Source organism: Papilio polytes, unplaced genomic scaffold (assembly GCF_000836215.1).
Source record: "Papilio polytes unplaced genomic scaffold, Ppol_1.0 DF820711.1, whole genome shotgun sequence".
Taxonomy (NCBI): Eukaryota; Metazoa; Arthropoda; class Insecta; order Lepidoptera; family Papilionidae; genus Papilio; species Papilio polytes.
In genome coordinates, this window is record NW_013528493.1 from 578,563 (window position 1) to 601,694 (window position 23,132).

The 23,132-nt window shown below is 34.4% G+C and overlaps 1 protein-coding gene across 1 annotated transcript in view; it reads left to right on the top strand.

The window, feature by feature from the left end:
- The first annotated feature begins 8,540 nt into the window (after positions 1-8,540).
- LOC106110205 (glucose transporter type 1-like) overlaps positions 8,541-23,132 on the top strand; it is a 21,683-nt gene continuing 7,091 nt past the window's right edge. Inside the window, exons 1-12 of the mRNA XM_013291937.1 lie at positions 8,541-8,601; positions 9,430-9,530; positions 11,005-11,101; positions 15,102-15,267; positions 16,330-16,467; positions 17,309-17,404; positions 17,709-17,869; positions 17,943-18,067; positions 18,754-18,924; positions 20,605-20,741; positions 20,893-21,051; positions 21,449-21,674. Of these exons, the coding sequence (XP_013147391.1) occupies positions 9,443-9,530; positions 11,005-11,101; positions 15,102-15,267; positions 16,330-16,467; positions 17,309-17,404; positions 17,709-17,869; positions 17,943-18,067; positions 18,754-18,924; positions 20,605-20,741; positions 20,893-21,051; positions 21,449-21,674 (1,564 nt within the window). The 5' untranslated portion in view covers positions 8,541-8,601; positions 9,430-9,442. The remainder of the gene's footprint in view (positions 8,602-9,429; positions 9,531-11,004; positions 11,102-15,101; positions 15,268-16,329; positions 16,468-17,308; positions 17,405-17,708; positions 17,870-17,942; positions 18,068-18,753; positions 18,925-20,604; positions 20,742-20,892; positions 21,052-21,448; positions 21,675-23,132) is intronic.

A 23,132-nucleotide genomic window follows, 5' to 3' on the forward strand; every position in this document is an offset into this window, starting at 1 on the left:
TACAGACAGAATATAATCTAGACGAATTTAAGAAAGTAAGATATCGTCGAAGTTGGCATTCCATCGCTCTGAATTTTAGATCCTACAAATTTAAACTGTGTACTAGCGATACTAAAAAATAAATATGATTTAAAACTTATTAAAATGTTTTAGCAAAGCAAACAGTTTCGGCACTGTAACTTTGTTGCCGCTCTACTCCGTTAGCTTGTTTGTGTTTGTTCACTCTGTACTGTATGCATTACCGTAACTCCCAATGGATTTTATTGACGGTCAAATTTGACTGCAACGAGAAGTATACGGCTTTATGCAAACAGCTTGACATAAACACGTTTGCTATCAATTAGTCTAAATTAAATTAAATTTTGATCTAAACTCTAAATCTTGTTTGAAAATTTCGTTAGTAAACGAGTTTGATACTACATGTGCCAACATCAGATTTTTTCCCTAAATGAAATCATTTTGAAGAAAAAAAAATAGTATTCACTGTAAATGGTTTTACATGAAACCACGCTTATTGACGAAAATAAATTTAATTTTAATATCATCATCATCATCATCATCACCACTGCGGGAATCGTAGCCTAAGTAATCTAAGTTTAGGATGACTAGGCAATAGTACTCGTATATGGACAATAATCCACGGTGACCAAGTGCGGGTTGGTTGACTTCACACATATCTTTGAATTTCTTCGCCGATATGAAAGTTGCATCACGATGTTTCGATTCACTGTATTTGTAATATGATCAGGGAAAAACCTATTAAATAAAATAAAACGAAGTTGTATTAGCGAACTTGTTTCTTTGTAGAGTGCACTCTTTTAAATTATGTGATTAGTAGAAAACGTAGAGGAAAGCCTTGTCCTCGATAAACTTAGTACTAACTTGTTGTTGCGCAAAAGAAGTTAGTTAAGGAAAAAATGCACAAATTTGTAATAGAAATGGCAATAGCATACATACGTAGTGTTATGATTAAATATTAATTGAAACATTAAAGTGTTTGTATGAATTCAAATATTTTACTTCTACCTACTTAAATTATGCGATTAGTTTATTTTTGTTTTCCTAATACGCTTTAACATACTTATAACAAAACCGTGTCTTAAATGGAAATAAACAAACATGCATGTTGTTAAGTTTACATACTAAGTTTAGCAAAGTGTATTAAAACAAAATGCCAAGCTGACCTTTAGCTATTTATAAGTATCATCCAAGTTTTGTAAGTATTCTCACGAAACACTTTATATATCTGTGATGGAACTTAAGCTCCTCCTTTGAACTGAAACACACCACTCGCAGAAGCAAGATAATCCGCTTTAAAATCAGTGGAAAATAGTAAGCTTTTCTTTTGAGTTCCTCTCAAAAGCTTCAGAAGTTTTGCAGCGAAATAAACATTCAAACAACTTACTGTCTGGGATTGCACTAACAAAAATTATCGTAATGAAATAAAATGATCGCTGCTATATTAAATATATTTTTAAAGAAAACATATTTCTATCAAAATATATTTGGTCCTGTAGATAAAACGTATTTAAACGACGACTCTTTCCTAACAATGAACATAAATGCTGGTATAGTTAGCTGGTGATGATGATAGGAAGTTCGAATATCGTATTTTTATACGATTATAAAGTGACGATCTGGCGTTAGCTCATTTTAATTTTTCATCCTATCACACTAATGTTACGAAATGAACATTTTTTTTATTTTCTTACTAAGTATCTCTTTAACGGATGTCGATGAAATTCAGGACAAATGTAGGAATTTTTTTATTCCGCGCGGACAAAAAACAGACACAAAAAGAACACAATTTCCTAGAAAACATAAGCAGATACTTATTGGACTAATATAAATATTGAGACGTCAGATATGAACTACCAAATATTACACTAATAGAAACGAAATAAAAGCACTCGTCTTGGAAACAACTATAATGAAATCGACTCAATAAAGAAAATCAGCAAACATGTTTTGTTTACAGGAAAATGTTTACGTAAAAGTATTGCTACCTTTTCTTAGTTTTTTTTATAAAACAATACAATATTTAAGGAAATGTGGGTGTATTGGTATAGCTTACGATTTTGGCTACATCAAAAACATTTAAGAAGATTAAAAAACGGATAAAAATTAAACATTTTAAATATTCGTATTGTTTTTCTTTCCGTAGTTAAAAAAGGAGCCTTCTGTTCGCATCGCTGAGCACGTTTCATAGATGAACACGTTTTATAAATAGAAAAAAAATCAAGCGATATTTGCATTCACGTTTTCGGCGAAATCGGAACGTGCTTCAGAGGTAAAAATTATTTTAGACGAGAGCAATGTGGACGGTACTTTGAGCCCCGGGGAAATTTTCTTGCTGCCTCGCGTTGCTTTAATTAAAAATGGAAAATTAACCAAAGGTTATATGTTTACTAGCGTTCCAGACTACTGTTATATCCTATACATAAGTACATGCATCTACTCAAATACGCTAATTTACGTGTTAAGTGAGTTGATACATAGGGTTGGAGTAGTTTCCTTGAGAACTGATCTCCTTGTTAAATTTGCACAACCCGATTGCTATTCGGGTGAAAAATAATGAAATTTGAAATGTATCTATAGTTAATAAATATACATCGTCGATGTGGCAGCAAACAATAGATATTTAAATTGGTATATTGGAATCACTTAAAACTGAATCCAGTTTCTATCCCAAACACTAAAAACAAATGCGATATTTCTAGTCGTTCTGAAAATTTTCAGCCAATAGTTAATCCACTCTAAACTATTAAAAAACATCCACGGTCCTATATCCAATAACATTTTATTTAGTGTATTTTTTATTTTTAGAGATGGCATTGGATGCGCTCCGAAGAGTTTATTTTAAATTATAAAACTCACAGTTTTATACATCACTTTAAATAACACAAATTTTTTATTCTATATTTCACAGTAATGAAAGTAAGTGCCTTCGAATGGAATCTGAATTGTTAGTTGGCAAATAAATTTCGTTCTAAAATAAACTTAAAACACGACACGGTAAACAATAGCGGAATACATTTGCTATCTTTGTACTTTAAAAGACGTCTATTCACGATAGTCTTCTTTCAGATTGCATTATTCACTTTGATTGTCTTTGAATTCAACTATTCTTACTATTATGTAAGAAAGTACGTCAGAGTTGGCATTACTAATGGATTCATGCACTACTTAGGAGCCGTAACTCGTAACTATCTACTCATGAATACTAAAGGGGAGGACTAAGCTATCGTTTGACGTTGACGAACTAAATCGATTTGTATATTCAACTTTAAGCTTTAATTGAATTTTTGATTATCACTTATTTTTACGAGCTTTTACCACAACTTCATGTGCTCAAAAAATATAAATAAAGTACATCATTTGTAATATACAGTTGCGACTTGTGAAAAAATATGTTAATCAAACGTATTTCCTGAAAACCGTGTAAAACCGTGAAAAACACACACTGTTTTAGAATCACAGGTAGCTTATATTTTCTTCCACATCCAAGGTTGTGCTAGAAATGGTTTACGGCAATAGTCGAATAGCGGGATTCGAACTCTCGACCACATAATCGGAAATCCATTCCCATAACCATTAGACTATGGGCATTTTTATATAAATACCAGCCGTCGCACGCGACTCCGACCCCGTGACTGCGACCCCAACTTAATTAGCAGCCTATGAGTTCTTCAAGATTATGTTCTACTTCAACCCCAAATTTAATTGAGATCCGTTTAGCTGTTTAACTCTAAAAACATCCATCCATCCATCTACATTTTTGTATTTATAATATTTGTAAGAGACTTAAAAAGGGAAATGAAACGATTATAATATGCAAGACCTCGGTAGGATATATTGGATATATAATATTGAAGGTTACATCTCGTAGCTCATTGTAGGCCCGTAGCCTCACTGCGACCTCGATCGTAGCTCGTAGCACGATCACACCGACCTCGAGGGTGATGTAAAAAATACATGTCGATTGTAGTTACGAAAAGACTGTTCGTTAAATTTAACAAAAAAGCAACATAAATATCAGATGTGATTCGAAATCCAAGAACATTCAATTCTTTTTAGATTACTACGTTATAGAAGCATTCAAATATCACTTGCTACATAATGTTGTGTTTGTTTTGAAATAAATTACAGCATATTTTATATCTTGTTTCGAGCTTCTCATTTTTCATATGCTGAGCTTTACAGAAGTTTTAATTAATATAAATGAGCCTTTGAAATCTGCGGCGGACTACGCTCTACCTCTCCACAAGAATATCAACTTGACTAGTGAGTAAAGTTGATATTCATTGATATTATGTAGGTATAAATAATTATGAAATATCCACCTTATTACAGAAATATTTTAAATATAGGAATTTTCAAATTTTGCAAATCACGCACTAATATTATTTTAACCGGCCAACTAACCAAATTATGTTTTATACCAAGCGCGTTGGCGTTGTTAATTAACAATTGCCTAGGTCGATATCGATTTAATCAAATTAATTGATACCGCATACCTGTTGCATTCTACCGCAAATAAATATATAATACAACACTTTGAAGTTTCGTAGAATCGTATTCCGATACATATAGAATAGTTGCACTGTAAGTTTGTATGATTAAATGGGAACAGTTTTTATTTCATTTCTTTACGAAATAACATAACCAGAGAATGGAAAACATTTTATTTTTTACACTGCGTTAAACTTTCAATTGCAAATATTAAAATTCAAAACCCAAATAACAAAGAAAACCTTTGCCATAGGCTAAGAATTTTAGTAACCATGGCAACCTTGTTTCTTCTGCTGCTATTGGCTGGTAATTTTTGTTCTTGCTTATAGTAACATGCTTTGTTTATCGTAAGTTTAGGGATTTTATGAAAAGAAAAGATTAATTTTTAAATATACTATGATTTACATCCTATAAAAAAGTAGTGGCTGTGTACACTCTATTATATTAATATACATAAATTGATAATAATCTAATGTACATTGACGAGAACAATAGAGCTTCAATATAGTAAGACGCACTTTGAAAGCACCTCAAAGTGAATTCTATTTCCGACCATTAATGGGTATTCAGGTTCTCAACGGTCTTCTCTGTACCCTCTCTCAAAGCTATCTCATTTCCTATTATGTTGCAAACAAGTCCAGAGAGCGGTTACTTGTTTGAGAATTGTTGGGAGGCAGGGCGCATGCGCGGCCCGGCCGGAGCCTGACGAATCACTCCGCGAAGTCGACAGTCTCCCTTCTGTCCCTGTGCGATAACTGCCGGCAGCCGCTTCGGCCCATTCATAGCGGACATTAACTTAGCGCCACGCGCCACTGTGCACCTCGGTACGACTCTTAAAAACACCGATCATCTAATTGCTGTTTTTTCAGGTCAGTTATATTTTTTTTTAAATACTGGTTTTAAATAAGTTTGTGACTATTTACTATTGCTATTTTTTACAATATGGTTTGAAAGGATTTTTTAAAATAAAAAAAAATTATGGTGACTAGTTATTATTTTTATTTTTATGAAATAAAATAAATTTTCGGTATCAATTTTATTTAAGATATTACTTATCTGTGAGAGATATTAATTTTATTAAGCTTTATCAGCGATTGCCTTACAAACTTTAAGCAGATGTGAGAAACGATTAAGCTTTCAGAATTATTTATCCAACAAGATTTTTTTAAGAGCTGTGGGATAAATATTCTTTATAATAGGTTTCACTGAAATTTGCAACTACCGAAATAAAATTTGATTGAAAATTAAAAAACAGTGTCGGCTAATTAACTAAACTCAGACTATTACAAAAACTAAGCATTAATTATAATGTTAAAACAAACTTTAATTTATTACCGTTTATAAAAAATAAAGTTATTAGAAGTTATAGAGTTGCGAAGTTATTAATTCAACATATATTTAACCGCAATGAATTAAACTGCTGATCGGTTTAAATAAGGGTTTTTACTTTCTACTAGATTCTCGAAGTAACAATTAACTTACAACATAGTTGGTTTGGAAAAGCGCCGGTTTTTCTTGACGGTTCTGTAATACGCCATTTCTAAAGTTCCAAAAAGATTTTGCATTCGTGGAGAATTTACGCAATATTAGAAAATGAACTTTTTCTGATTTTTTTTTTATATTTCAGTTACAGTGTGTGCGTGCTATCTCGCAATAATAGAATTCTAGTCACAAAAGTACTAAATCGATATACTAGGAGTACACTAACTTATTCCTTAGTACAAAAGAAGATAAACGAACGAAATCTCGCATCGACATAACTTTTCATTACTAACTCTTAAGTGCTATTTGCCTGCATTTTTATTTAGGGCGAGGACGCAAAGCAATGCAAGTACTAATTTAAAAGGCGAAGCAAACTTCTGTGAGAATAACATCGTTATTAACTTTAAAAGCACTTTTATTTTCTACCGGTTGTATTAATTGTGTCTTTGTTCTTTATGATAAAAAAATATATTCATATAATAAAATTGGAGTGTATGTGTATGTAATATCCAAAGAAAGATTCCAAATTTCGTAAAGATAGTTGTATTTGCGTTGCTGATAACGAAAATTGCATTTAAAACCTTTCTGTCTGTTTGTTTGCAAGCCGCGTTTTTCCGGGTACACTCTGGAATTTTGACGGGACTTTCAATGAAGGCTAGCTGACATAGACCGGCATATTTTTAATACCGCGTTGTTAAAATGGCGACCGATCGCTATCTCTGGAACGGGTCCACCGATTTTGTCGGGACTGACTGGAAGGTATTTAATGCTCGCGAGTTTGTTATAGACAAACATTATTTTTTTTTAATTCCGAAGATTACATATTTAAAAAAGTTTGAGGGCGATAGCTCGTATAATGAATATTAATTATACGCACATATTTTGCAACTATGAAACTTAATAAACATACGAGTATAACCAACCACAAATATTTAAACAAAAACACTCTAAAACGTCAAGTTTTTACGTTTTGCACTCTCGTGTTTTTGTCAAACCATTATCTGACGTAGTTATTTTTATGTCGTCGGATGAGCCAAGGTAGGTAGGTTTAGAATTAAACGTATTTGAGGGTAAAAAGTGCCTCAGCTGACAGGGACAAAACCAAAAAAAGGCCCACGTAAACTAAAACCATTCTTAGATATTTTGCTTTGCAAGGGCCGCTCGAAATCTGACCGACGTGAAAATTTTAATGTAATTAGGAGTTTAAACGTGATCTTTTCCTTTAAGACGCTGTTATATTTTTAAATGTCTTTCCGTACACGGACGTCAGTCATTCCAATTTCACGAAAAGTACTTCTAAAGGTTTTCTTAAACGCGATTTCTATTTTTAAACTACATTAAAACTAAGAATACAACATCGAATCAAATCAAATCAATGTTTAAATCTAAATCGGGAAAGCTAATTGCAAAATCACTTTCGATTTCGAGCGCACCGGGCGCTCTAAACGGTGTCGGATTTGCGGAGTGTTTCGGACAGGTAACGTAACCGGCCGTAACACGATTTCCGACGCTTTTAAGCGATGAAACTGAAAGTGGTCTGCGGAAGCGGCGGCGGCCGATCTGTCATCGTTGGGATAACGTGAGCGCTTCAACCAAACAATTGACATGCAAACACTTCACTTACATGATAACGTTGGCTTTGTTTACACCTTAAATCAGTAAACAATCCTCTGCGAATAGACATCGAGCAACCTGTTAATTGCAGAAATAGCAGTAACAGCCATTATTAATTTGTTGTAAATCAATCAACATAGACTAACTTTGCACGGTTGAAATAAATGTAATGCATACTATACAATGTCCATGCTAGACACACATAGAACGGAAAATAAGTACTCATCATCATCATCATCACCAGCTCACTGTATGTCCTCACCGAGGGGTTCGGAGCCTACCCTAATAAGGGGTGACTAGGCCATAGTCAACCACGCTGGCCAAGTGCGGGTTGGTTGACTTCACACATATCTTTGAATTTCTTCGCCGATATGTGCAGGTTGCATCACGATGTTTTCCTTCACCATAAGAACGTCGGGTAAATTATGTACATTTGAAAATTCGAAAAATCGTAAATCACATTGGTACACGGCGGGATTCAAACCCAAGACCTGTAGATTACAAGTCGAGTGTTCAAGCCACTGAGCCACCGACGCTCTTAATAAGTACTATATTCCGTATAAAATGATAAAAAATTTCAAATACACACATGTGCACGTAAACTGTTGTACAGTCGGCGGTTACCTTAATAATAGACGTCATGAGAATATGTCCAACTGTTCTCTAAGTGATTTGCATATGTCGAGTTTGAAAGTTTTCAGTTGCAAATCGATTAATAATTCATAAAATAATTTCAGTATCTCGTGTTTGATCAATTAATATTTTAATGTTTAAAATAGTGTTCGCTAACTCATTGTAAAGTAAATCAAGACGTTGCTGTCTTTTGTAACCAAATGATACAAGTGAATACCTATTAATAAAAATAGAAATGCCATAAAACAGTCGGTTCTGTTTTTAAATACTTTTTATATAAACTCTGTGTTTCTTTGTTTCAGACAAAATGTCGTCGAAACTGCCATAGCTTATAGTCAAATGACAATAACTAGAACAAAGGTGGGATTATTATTTATTTCATTTCTATAGATTATAATATTTAATATACAGATTTCTAGAATTACTACCAAAATATTTGATTTTCTGTTAAAATTTAATAAAGGCTAGCTCGAAATAGTTAAATTAATCTAAAGCTGCAATATGAGATTTCCTAGAATGGACGAATATTTCATTTAGTCAACGTTTCAACGTTTATTACAGAATATCTGAAATTCAATAGAATTTCTGCGTTTAATCAAATAAGCTCACTGTAATATTGCATTTCAATTGAATACCGCGTACATTGGCAAAGGTAAGCTAAACAATTCCTATAGCTGTGGAAACGGCAAATCTGGATGTGAATTATTAAGTCGGTGTATTGATGGACCAACGTATTTGTACCGTTTAAATTGTATCTATATTAAGCGAACAGAACGATGTTTTCACGAACGAACGATGTTTTGTGTGAATGAAATAGTCACTACATTTATTATTTAAAGTACATCCAAGGAACGATTTCCGCTACGCTAGTAATAATTATGTTTGCCATTTTAGTTATTTAGCCGCTCAGATTTAATTATAAGAATTTCGCTTTTTGTTCGTCTCGAAGATCTAAAGCGAAGTGTCCACTAGCAATCATTTGCAGAAGTTGACTTGCGCAAGCGACTTCCGACGTCACCGCTCTCGCAAATGGACTGCTGCAACTTTGTGACTCGTCTTATATAGAGAAATGGCATTCAATGGAGACTGTTTTCATTTGATTTTTCAAGAAATTGTGCAAATTATTGGCCAGTGGATACTTGACTTTAGGTTTGCAGAATGATATTACAAATATAATATTTTCATCAGTGTGGGAGCGCTCATGAGACAGTCGTGTCATCCTCTACTTGAGCACCAACAAGCCGGCGGGGACGAAAACCTGCTGTACACACCAATCGATCAAATTTCAGGTAACCACTGGCTCTCACTAATTGATACCCAAACGGAAACTTGAGCACCGTTACTATTCTAACTTCTAACTTGTTCGAATCAAACGTTCCAATAACTTAATTAGCCCACAATGTAACCGGAACTCAGTTTCGTATTCCAACAAAGATGAGACAGGTGCTCATGTTTGCGTAAAGGCTAAATTAAATTCAAACTAGACTGTAATTTTAATAATTCGAAGCTTTTGAATCAGTGGCGCTTGTTTGCCGATAAAAGGCTTCACTTAGCTCATTAATATTGAGAGCAATTTTCGTATTTCAAAATGACCTAAATTAAGTGGAAATATCACACCGTATTTTAATTAACTTGACACTTTAAACCAGTTAATTGTTAAAATTAAACGCATCAAATGGTACTTGCAAAATGTTGTTACATTTTCCATGGTTTTTATTATTTAAAATTTCATTCGAATGCTCCTAGTCCTTTGATATATTTATCATACTCGTGTTCAAGTGTTCTAATGAAATAAACTATTTTATCGAACGTACTCTTCTTGAACATTCAACAAAACTTCAAGACGTAATAAATTTGTCTCAACTTCAAACTGATTTTTTTCTTCTTTTAAACATTTAAAGAAATTAATTAGCAACTAAATATTTTAATGAAGACAACAATAATTTAAATTCCTAAGTTATCCTTTTTTGTTATTTTGTTTTCTCGTATCTACAAGCAGTCGGTATTTCCTTTCTTCAGTTTCGAAAAGAAAAATCTTTTATTTTCATCAATTATTATTTTTTATTTATAAAAAAATGGCAATAAGTTCCTTAGTTTCAGAAACACGTACTTTAATTTGTAATTTATTTTATTTAAGTTTATACGAGTACCCCTATATCAGTCTAACTATCAATTACGTTTTTCGTAAAAAAAAAAGGTTTTTGGTTAAAGTCATTTAGTTCGGAATAAAAACATTAGGCGAAAGGTGACTGTTAGCTAATGTAACATTTTTTGATTTAACTCTTTGTAAACCGGAATTTCGTGGCCATTGCCGCAGATTGTCAGTACGGTGATCACTTTGGTTCGATGTTATGCGTACGGAATCATGACATTGTTAGAATCAAATGGGTGCAATGAGCTGTTTCCATTTACCTTACATGCATCATTCAATTTAAAATTTAAAAAAAAAAAACACAAATAAAACGTCGCTTGGGAGACAAAGTTTACAAAATTTAATAATTACCATTGGATTTACGATCATTAACTAAGTCCTTATCTAAATACATTGGCTATATACTAAAAGAAAGTAGGAGTATGTATGTACGTACAAAGTGTTATGAATCTGATTACTTAAGTTTTACTTAATAGTATTTCCCAATGGCCAGTTTAGATGTAGGATGATTTAGCAGTAGAACTGGAAGCGGAATTTGCAGGCTAGGTTTGTCGGTCGTTGGGGGGTATTGGCGGCTTCGATAGGAGAATAAACAAGGAGTTTTGATACAGTGCTACCTGAACATGTGGCCCGGGAGGCCGGCAGCAAGCTGACACGATATGCGCCGACGGAGGAGGACGAGGCGACACTCAGGGAACTTCTACTTAGGTACGTGTGACCCTAGCGACATGTCGAACAGCATTAGCTTTCCGCCTTTACTATTGGCTTCATTGCATTGTCGATTCATGAAATTCTGTGTGTTGATGTGTCTATAAAATGTTTTTATTTCACCTTGGCTTGGCATCCTAAATATCTATTATTGCAGATATTTTACTGATGCGATCAGCGACGCCTATCATCACTCACTTTCCCTTACTTCATAACATCGGACCATAGAACCACCGTACGACTACGTACATTAGTATCAATGTCCATGACATTACTATGTTATGCATTGACAACAAGTCTAGCACATCGTATTAGCTTATACTATTCATGTAATGACAAAAACTTGTAACTTCCAAAGTCCACGATGTATCCATGTTAGGTAGGGAAGCTTGCATGCGTGTGACCTTATAGTTTACGTAGAACGTTAACATCCCGTTACTTCAATTTGTTAAAATAACACAAAATATCCTGTTTACCTTGTCGATTGTTGGTGATGCAACCTAACACGCTCAATCCATACCACATCCGATCCCCACACTGTATATAATGCATTAAGTCTTAACACATCTCAAAATCTTTCTTATAAACTATGTGAGTACGTCTTTCTTTTCATCTAGTTTAACGTCGATACATCATAGGGGAGATAAAAATAGCGCCCAGCAATAAACCTAGTTGGAAAAGTCATCGAAGAATTGCACTTATTAGATAAATTACTTATTTTCTTCATTCAATTTAAAAGATATAAATCTCGAAATTGAAGTCATATTTCTTGTTTAAGTATAAAAATTACAACGTACAAATAGAAATAAATACAAAAACCAAACGCTTGTTTATAGAAAATAAAATGTTAAGAGGAATTTTTCCTCGTCTGAGAATTTAAGAAGCTTAAGTCCTCCTAACGTTTCATTAGAGAGTTTCATTTCAATATTTCAGAGAATCAATAAACAGCTTACGTCAAGTGCTTTGCCGTGTGCTCCCAATTAGACAGAATTTATTACGTTGCTAAGATTTTTCCAGGGAGTTCTTAAAAGGTATCATTTATTTGAGTACCATCAATAGGACTTATTGGAATAAAATATTATAAAAATATACAAACGATGTTTGTTATCGACGATTCGTGGTATATAAAATTCTAAATATTCTAAATATTTAGATGTTATTCGTATTGGTACAGAAAAACATTAAGGGCCTGTCCCACCAAATTGTAAATAGTCTGATAACAATCCAACGTGTAAAATTTGCGACGGAAATATCGGATTTTGTTACCTTCTCTGACAGTGACGGCATTTTTAAGCTATCTGAGCCTCTATCAGCTAGTGGTGGAATAGACCCTAAGTTAGGTATGCCGTAGCCCGTTTAAGTTTTCTGGCATGTTAACCATCTTGTCATACGATCCTTCGCAATAAATTAAATGATTTGTAAAGTCAACCAACCCTCACTGGTCCAGCGGTTTACAAAAGTCTAGTCATATAATAAAGTCAATTCAGTATTTGACCGGTAGAAACATCTCACATATTGTTATTTAATATCCTTAGATATTAAACTGAATTGTATGGTATTAACAACAGCTAGACACAAAGTGTAGCTTAAGTCTGTCAGTAAGGAACACAAGTAGCGAGCCATTTATAATGTACTGCGCAGTCTGCACTCCGGCGACATGAATCCACCCACTATATCTCCCTTAAAACATTCCATCTTAATAAATGTCCACATAATAAAATGTTTCCCACTGTTACAAATTATTTGTACATTTGCGCAAAAAAAAAAATAGAAATAAATCAGTAACTAAAATACACTTCGTGTGAAAATACCTCCAAATGATATTAATTATCACATTACATTATAATTGGAAGCAGAAATTGAAAATGAAAAGTAAATTAAATTTTAACGCCAATAAATGTTTGTAACCATTTTGCGGTGGTCAATACGATGAATCTGATTTCTGAAATTATATCAAACGAATTTCAACACGCCAACGATATTCGAAATGAAAATAATGGCATAAACATTGCAGAACAAAGACGGCGTTCGCCGAATTAATTAAAGTATCAATTTCGAAATTGTTCATTAACGAATTGCCTGAAAACAATTGACGGCCCGAACGTATCAGTTGCGAAGCGAGGCTCGCTCGCTTTTGTTATAGATTAAACAATTGTTCTATAATTTGGAGCAAAAGTTGCTTTTAAAAGCATTTTTTTTAAATAAAACTAACTACGAGTGTATGTTATCATACATTATAGAATAATCATAGCCAAGTTAAATAATGAAGAAAGAGCAACTTCTATTGTCAAATCGTACAGTTAGTTATTTTCTTTCGCTCTTGCCATAGATTGTAGTGGATTGAACTCGCGACCGTAGGCCCTACTACTACAACTACTAGGGCATTTTCTTACTATTTCGTCGTCAGACGTCGCGAGTAAAAGCTTGTATAAAATAGATTAGATAACACGAGCATTGTAGACAGGTACGTTGAAGACGTAATTTGTTTAATTATTTCTGTACATATATTAGTTGCAACATATTAACATAATCTAAAACCTTGTTCTTTTGTAGACACACGTTTTCGCGAAAAGTTAGAGTTTATTCAATTACTAGAAAAACATATTTGTTTAGCTTTTATATGAGGTTTATAACGTAACAAGTAGCAGACAATAATAGGGGGATATCTACTATGATCTTTGAATATTTATTTTTAGTACGTCAGTTATTAAAAACTAATTGATTATAAACTTACTAATATTATGAATGCGAAAGTTTAGATGTTTGTTAGAGTTTGCCGTCTAAACGGCTGGACGGATTTCGATGAAATTTGGCATAGATGTAGAGCCTAGTCTGGAAGAACACGTGGGCTACTTACTTTTGTTTAATTTTAATTCCACGCGGACGGAGTCGCGGGTGAAAGCTTATATTCATATAATTATTTTTAAGTGGATGTATAATTAACATAAGTTTGAAAAGCGGGGGATAATTTGTTTTTACTCAAGTTGTAAATTTAATTCACATTGGCAACATACATTTCACAAAAAAAAAACACTGTCACAAAGCTCTCTGTGTAAAGTTTTATACTAACAACGTTCATTAAAATGATTTTAAATTATCCAGCTTTGATTTAGAAACATTAACGAAACATGTAAAAAGATAAGTTATTTTACGCCAGAATTTAAAAGCGTATTCTAAATTCATTTAGAGTTGATATAAATAGATGTTCGGAAAAACGGGATTGTTACCACATTAGCCTTCTTGAAACTAGACCGATAGTAAGGGCGTGTCCCACCAAATTGTAAACTGTCTGATAACAATCCAACGTGTAAAGTATGTGATGGAAATATCGGACATGGTTCCTTTATCTGACAGTGACGTTTTTTTTTAAGCTATCTGACCCTCTATAAGTCAATGTTGGGACAAGCACTCAATATAATATTTTCTGACTGCCACATAATTACAATCAGCACGTGATCATGGCGCATGCAACCGTGCCAAAATATCAGGACTTCGAACAGGCTAATCTTAGTAGGAAATCCATTTGTTAGAAACTATACTTAGAGTGGCGTAAACTGTTGGTGCACCACCTCTAAAACGATAATCAAACATTTTCTTAGAAAAAAACTATTCATGTCTTGAAACGTATTTAGTTTTTCTTTGTTTACCTCATTTTTAGTAGAAACACAATGTTTGTAGACTACAAGAGTATTCAGAAATTTAGCAATAGTTTGTAAACAACAACTGACAACAATAGTAAATAGAGTGAGCGTGCTGCTTTACTCTAAAATCGGCAACCTACGAATACCTTCGCGATAAAATATTCACGGAGGGCATTGCCCATCCAAAATTAGGACATTCGCTATTTTTGCCCGACTGGCCGTAGAGTAATGTTTTCAAAATCCGTTACTCTGTCCGTATTTATTAACTCTTATTGTTTTACTGAATGATCTTAAAATGTGAATTGTCATTAGTATTATTCCCCAGGGTAATGTTTAATAGCGTGTGATGTTGTTGGCAGCCTTCAGAGACAGGTGAGCGTGATGAGCATGAATCTGACCGCGAAGCTGGACGAGCTACAGCGCGGCGACCGGCAGCTGGAGACGACGGTCGCGCTGTGTGAGATCCGCACGCAGCTGCAAGAGCTCACCAAGAGCGTGGAGTCATGCCAGAGCGAAGTCTCAGAGGTAACACGCCAACATACTAACACAAGCACTCACTCGGTCCAAATTGACCAAACCCGAAACTCAACACCTAACTCCAAAAAGTTTTCAAAGCGCTGTCGGTCTCAAAAGGAAATACATAACTTCAAGTATTAACCCCCAGTGAAATTAGATTTCCGGCGTGAGAATCTAGAAAGCAAACTTCTCCCTAAATACTCGTAGTTTGGCATTATTTCAGCAGCATGCAGTTTTGGCTGAAAGACAGCTTAGCAACTATCGACGAGTTTATGCTTTGGGTATTTAGCGATTAAACATGTACTTTGGTACTTATGGTGACTTATTAATAACCAGTGCACACTAAAAATATTTGAAAAGAACGATTATTACCAGACACGTGACCTGATAAAAAACTCGTTTAATTTCTTTAGCGAGCTACATTTCTAAGTTAAAACTTTCTTTTACAAAATCGTCTTAATATTTTTTTTAATAATAACGTTACCTGTATCTGTAAATATAAAACGCAGTGAATATTATAAAATCACGCGCACGCCCTTAGCAAGGTAGATACCGTTGCTACGTGATAATTGCCTCACGAGGTCGCTCGCTGCCCTCATTACTCTAAATAACATTTTTACATACATTTTTCTCTCACCTTTAATAAAATTTTCCTAACCTCAGGATCATTTTTTACTGCGGTTTAAACTGTACAGTTAACAATTTTACTTTTTTAAACTGTAATCACATACTTACTAAAATATTCATATTTGTATCATCAATTTGAACAAACATTATAAAAACCAAAGACAATAAATGATTTTGTCAGACACTGAAGTGTGTAAATGGACTTTCGCATTTATACTAAATTCGACTATTTATACTAGTATATCTAAAACATATTTCTTATAACAATACGCTACCACCACCCAGTGGGCTTTGAGGCTGGTAGACGGTGGTTAGGTACCCCAAAGATAACAAAGACAGCAGACAAATTCCTACATTATTCAATTATATTTGATGAAGGATATGCCGTTACGTATTCACACCTAAGTTTGACAAACATCGTCCTAAGAAGTCTACGTTCTATAGGTTAAGCGCGACATGGTTGCCATCAAGCAGGAGTTGGACACGGTGCAGCAAGTCAAGGAAGAGATCGAAGAGCTGCGGGAATATGTCGATAGACTGGAAGAGCATTCCCAAAGGAGGAAGCTGAGACTGCTCGAACAGGTCAGCTTATTAATTTGCTGTTGTAACTACAATTCTTGATTAAACCAGACCGCTTCGATAGACGTATTATAACTTTATAAAATGACATCTTGTACGTCTACATTTCGTAAAGCACTACCTAGAAGAAAAACGTTTGCTTCACTTAGTCTATCTATGTCTAATATGCCTTGTAACTGCAACGCATATTATTTCCATTAATAAAATGCGTTTGCCTCTCTCCACAGTAAAGAAAAATTGTATAATATTACACACCTAACAGAAGTAATTGCAAATGTAATGTATAAATACATTTTTGCTACGAAATAAGAATAAAAGTTGAATAATTACATTATTATGTTCACTTGCGTTTGTTTCATTTAAAAGTATTTGCATATTATTATTCGTCATATTTTAAATCGAAAACCTTGTTTTCGTCACTGATAAATCTCGGGAAATATATTTATAACACGCTCAGCTTAATCGTTTTAATCGAAAAGTCTTGTCGTTTTTAAATATATTCAATGAATACAAAAAGAATTGCTGTTTCATTTGGCTTTCTGCTCGAATAAAATCGTACAAAGCTGATTGAATTGAAGAGAACAACACTGCAAAATTAATTTAACTACACTTGATTTATTAAACGTTAAGATTCTTTTTTTAAATAACTACTTAGAAGGATAAAATAGAAAATTTGAAATTATAAGATGAAGCTCCACAGTCCGTATATACTTAACGTGAGTGTGCAATGTCTGAAAGTTATAGTTAAGAATATACGAATATACAAATTCTCATTTTAGCTTTTAAAAAGTAGAGATAGCAATAGTCTTTTGGTCAGATATATCATTGCTGTGTATTGTTTCAGGGTCTCACGTTTTTCTTGTCGTACGCCATCTTAGCGGCTGTCCTCGGCATGTTGCAGTTTGGTTACAACACCGGTGTCATCAACGCTCCCGGCAGAGTGAGACTCACACAATCATCTCTATGTTTCATTTCTAACAATAAATAATTCCTTAAATATCTATGTAATATTAAAAATTGAAGCTATTGTAATAGAAAGTCAAAACTAAAAGTCGAAATAAAATTAAGTAAAAATCGCACACTCAAAAGCGATTACAGTTATAACTTGTTAATATTGTGTTTCCTTGTCTCAATTTTTCTTTTAGATTTAAAAAGTTTTGTTACTATTTTATATAAATTGTTGTAAGTAGAAAACTGTGCATAACAGTTCGCTACCTTCAGCTAAACAGCTGCTTTATCTTCAGAACATCGAAAACTTCATGAAAGATGTATATAAAGATCGCTACGGAAAGGACATACACGACGATGCTGTGAACACATTGTATTCGATAGCGGTTAGCATCTTTGCTATCGGCGGTATGCTTGGCGGTTTCTCTGGCGGAATGATTGCAAACAGATTCGGAAGGTATAATCTAACAAAACTCTCGTAACTTTATTTAATTATTTAGCAAATGAGTACTGATTGTGTTTAATAACAGGAAGGGAGGTCTACTGCTAAACAACATCCTCGGCATCAGCGGCGCAAGTCTCATGGGTTTCACCAAAATCTCTCACTGTTACGAAATGCTATTCTTCGGAAGATTCATAATAGGCGTCAATTGCGGTAACTACTCGTATTCCAAGCTAACAGTAACTTTGATACACAAAGCGAGGGGAAGTTTGAACCGATGTATGTGCACGCTCCAGCGTAATAACTTTGTGACAAGCAACGCCCTCCGGCGGCGATAAATTAATTGACACCGACTGAATTCTAACCGCAGGATTAATTTGAGCCATGTTAACCGATACCATGGCGATTGCATTCAGCGGTTACGATGTAACTGATCAATTTGAACGCAACTGAATTTTCATCAAAAACTCAACGTTAATGTAAACAGAAAATAGTAAATTCTCTTATTTCGCTGACCTTTTATAAAACAAATCTTTTATAGAGCAGATTATGTTGCCGCAAGATTCTCGCAGCAATTTTCTTTTTAAATTGCATGGGATAACGTGTTGCCGCGATATTGAAAATCGCGGAAAAATTTTCTTTGAAAAGGAATTTTGCAGCTAAAAATAAAACTTTATCTCGGATAAGGTTCTTTGTAAAATCTGTTTGAAAGGGATTTTTTAAAATACCGTACTTTATGAACAATATAAGCCTGTTGTTGAGTTGATTTACCATCTTAATTTTATAAAATGCAAATGGAGATAAATTCGTTCTTTACTTTTTTATACATTTAGTTTATGTTTTATATAGTTTGTGGTGTTGATTTTGTTTTGATGATTGTGTGTGTGTGTGTCGTGTAGGGCTGAACACTTCACTGGTGCCAATGTACATATCGGAGATAGCGCCGCTGAACCTGCGCGGGGGGCTGGGCACCGTCAACCAACTGGCGGTCACCGTGGGCCTATTGCTCTCTCAGGTGCTGGGCATCGAGCAGATCCTTGGTACCGACGACGGGTGGCCCCTACTACTCGGTGAGTTAAAGAGTCATGACATACACACCAAAGTAAATGCAACTGGCATCGTTAATATGTCTATAATCATCTCTATATATAAAACGAGCTGTTGCCCGCAACTTCGTCCGCGTGGTATTAGAAAACATACGAACTATATAAATTACAAAAAACTACGTATCCCTCGGAAACCGGACATTTCTCGGGGATGAAGCTTATCCCATGTGTACTCCAGATTTTGTTTTATATCTGTGCCAAATTTCAATAAGATGTGTTGAACCGTTGCAGAATGATCGAGTAAACATTAAAAAACTAAATCAATGACTCCCACGGGAACCGTAACTATTCCCGGGATAAAAAGTAGCCTATGTGTTCTTCCCGACTATGCTCTAAACCTGTGCCAAATTTCATGGAGATCCGTTCAGCCGTTTAGGCCACAAAGGATAACAAACTTCCATCCATCCATCTATCCATCCATCCATCTATCCATCCATCCATCTATCCATCCATCCATCTAAACTTTCGCAATTATAATATTAGTAAGATTAATCATTCCATCCACCTCTGCAGTTAGTTAATGATTACGTCTGTTTTGAAAGTCTGTAATAGTAACAAACCGCAGCGCATTTGGTAAATAGTTTCGGTAATTCCAGGAACAACTCACGTGTGAATTGTGCATTTTAATGTATACAACCATTATATTTACCACTTTCCCATATTTCACTATAAATGTGGAACTATTTGGTAAGATTTAATAGTAAAATGAAAGCGATAGAAGAGACGAATAGACTGAGTAAAGTATTTTAGGAACTTTTAAGGGAATAAACACACAGAGAAATGAAAATAGCAATCATACTTACTTCCTAATGTTATAGACGTGAATGTTTATATGGATGGATGGATGTTTGTTAGAGTTTGTAGCTTAAACGCCTAAACGAATTTCTCTGATATTTGGTACAGATGTAGAGGATAATCTGGAAGAACGCAATGGCTTACTCTCTTTTTTTTTTTAATTCCACGCGGACGGAGTCTTGGGCGAAACTTAGTAATGTATAAAATAAGAAAGTATCTGTGCATACTTAATTTATAAATTAATTTCAGATAGTAGTAGTTCCTTTGCTTGATACACATTTTTATTTTTATATTAAACTTTAGTTGAAAAAGTATCCAAGGCGGGGAAAATAAACTGAACTTAGTGTGAAAATGTTACGAGCAAGTTAAAGTTTACACGATCTTTGACTCGGTCGGGGCAAGTGACGCCCAACTTCGATGCGGAATAAATACGTCTTTGACTTTCAAGACATTGATTAAATACTGCTTTCATAGAAAAATAAATATCGTAAAATATTGCTATAAAATTCTTATTTCCGCTTATGTTTTTATGCTTTTACTGCACAACGGACCATTTATTGATAATGCGAAAATTGTTGGTTTCGTGTTCTTTATTTAATACTAGGCTTTATTTACGACTACGTTACATTTGATGGCGTAATTAACAAAAACTAAATTTTGCAGCTCACTTACAGAGAAACATAGAATTAAGTATTATTTGATGTTACATCAAATATTTTTTTTAATATTTGTAATAGTGAGATGATCTTTGATAAGAAAGCCGATGTAATAGCTCAAAAAGGGGGGAAATAGACAAGGGAAAAATGTTTCTTTCGTAATACGTACCTAGATAAATACAATGCGGTCTAGGTTTGGCGATCTGTCCTGCTATTCTACAACTACTGCTCCTGCCGGCTTGTCCCGAGTCACCTCGTTATTTACTGATCACTCGTCAATGGGAAGAAGAGGCGCGACGTGCACTACGGAGATTACGTGCCAGCAATCAGGTACGCGAATTCATTGGTCAATTCTAAATCTTTATTTTAATTCGTACTACAACACACATTAACTAAAGATAAAATAATCCTGATAGATATGTAACTCAAATGTTAAATTGCGTTGAAATTGAAGTGAATGTTGAGATAGAATTGCTTCCAGGTGGAAGAGGATATTGAGGAGATGCGGGCGGAGGAGCGAGCGCAGCAGGCGGAAGCCTCCATATCGATGCGGGAACTGCTTTGCTCCCCCACTCTCCGAGCTCCCTTACTCATCGGCGTCGTCATGCAACTCTCTCAACAACTCAGCGGAATTAATGCGGTCCGATTCTGAACTAGTATTGCAATTGTGGATATACTTCAATCGGAAATTACTATAAATGTGACGAATATACTTAAATCGATTTGGATCACGAAAACCTGTTGTATCAGACTTATGATTAACTACTGATGTTTATTTCAGGAAAAGGTTGCCCCTTATTAAGCTTGGTGATAATCCACACAAGTCTTTTTTCATGGATTTATTTATGAGATTTTAAACAAAACCATCAAAGATTTCTTCATTATTATTTAATTTATAATCCGCAAGAGTGTAATGTACAAGTAAATATAGTGTATACAAGATACAAATGTCTTAAAAAAAATTACATTTTTTAAAATAATTCATGTTCTCAAGATCGAGATCAAAAGAAGACTATTAGACAATAATTTTCCGGCAGGTCTTCTATTATTCGACTTCACTGTTCACTTCGTCTGGTTTGACGGAGGAGTCTGCAAAGTTCGCGACTATGGGCATCGGTGCGATCATGGTGGGGATGACGCTGGTCTCCCTGCCGCTGATGGACCGCACCGGCCGCCGCACCCTGCATCTCTATGGCCTCGGTGGAATGTTCATCTTCTCCATATTCATTACCATCTCTTTCCTCATAAAGGTGTGTCTTATATAAGAACGACAGCAAACAAAAAGAAACTCCCTGGAGGCCTAATTGTAATCCCTTTTCCTTTTCAACCTTTTTTTAAGAAGAAAGTATGGGAAGGACAAGTGGATTTGACGGTGGAAGAACGCATGGGAAGGGGAAATTTCCCCTTTATGTGCTTCTCCTCCTCCGTCAATAAAGGGTAGGCAACGCATCTGCATTTGCGGATGTTTATGGACAGCGGTCGCTTTCTATTTCGATGGATTCAGGAAGCCGCTTGCTCGTTTGCCGCTTTACGTAAAAAAAAAACTCAAATTTAATTTCGTGATACCTCTATTTTTTTCTGAAATATAGAATTTAGTTACGATCAAATGGAAAATGATATTAAAACTATACAAAGTAATAAACTTATAAAATATGTATAAGTAATACCCTTCTTAATAATTCAAATGGAATTCTTAACCCGTCCATTTGCGAACAAAACTGTTACCTCGAACTTTTATTGAGATATTTGCCCATGTCAAAATATTGACATGACATCTCATAGGGTTCGTCATATTAAGGATACAAAGCAAACTTATTTGTCTTAATATTACATGTTACTTTGGCTGTAAAAATATGGAGACTATTCAGAATTTAATGGCAAATAAAGAAAGGGCAAACGCTTGGGTTTTTTTTAAAATGACCCGGAAAGAATTTTCGTATTGTTCAACATCAAGCATAAAATTAAATTAAAAAAAGTATGTGCGTACTATGTTTTGGTAAGATTTCATCGTAAGTTTATATTGGCTCGTTCCTTCCATTTGAGCTAAGAACTCAACTCTACTGATATTTGTATTATTGCATAATGCCATCACTTACACTCTCTTTTAAAGTGTAGACATAACAATATGTGTCAATTAATTTGTCACGTTAGTCGAAATCCACAGTTACATTAAAAGCATTTAATTACACTCGGAAATCAAATACAAATGTTGACAGCGGAAGGAACCAGCCACTGTGTGTTTCATTTCGTGAATCCGCGCGTTGTTTGCTTTTGTTTATTCCTTAACAACGATGCGCGGAACACGAAACTGATTGTTCTAGAATTAACTATTTGCTTAAGCACGCTTTTTACTGCTTTGTTCGTTATTTTCACATTGTTAAACTATTGTGTGCTCGACAACTATCTCATTCATGCAAACTTCTTTTTAAATTATTTAATTTTGTTTTGAGATTCATACCCATATAATACTAAAAGAACATTGAAACATTTCCAGCCCCTTATCGTTCGTTTATACATATACAATTATCACGTATATCACTTTGAATAAATTCATCTTTTAGTTACCTACAGATTGCTTTTAAAAGCTTTAATTATGACTCGATAATATTAACACAACAACCCAGTTGACAATATTGCATGAAAGCTTTTATGTTTTACTCATTCATTACTTCACGTTGATTTGCTTTTGCTTAACGCTAGTTCCTCCCCCCCCCCCTTGCG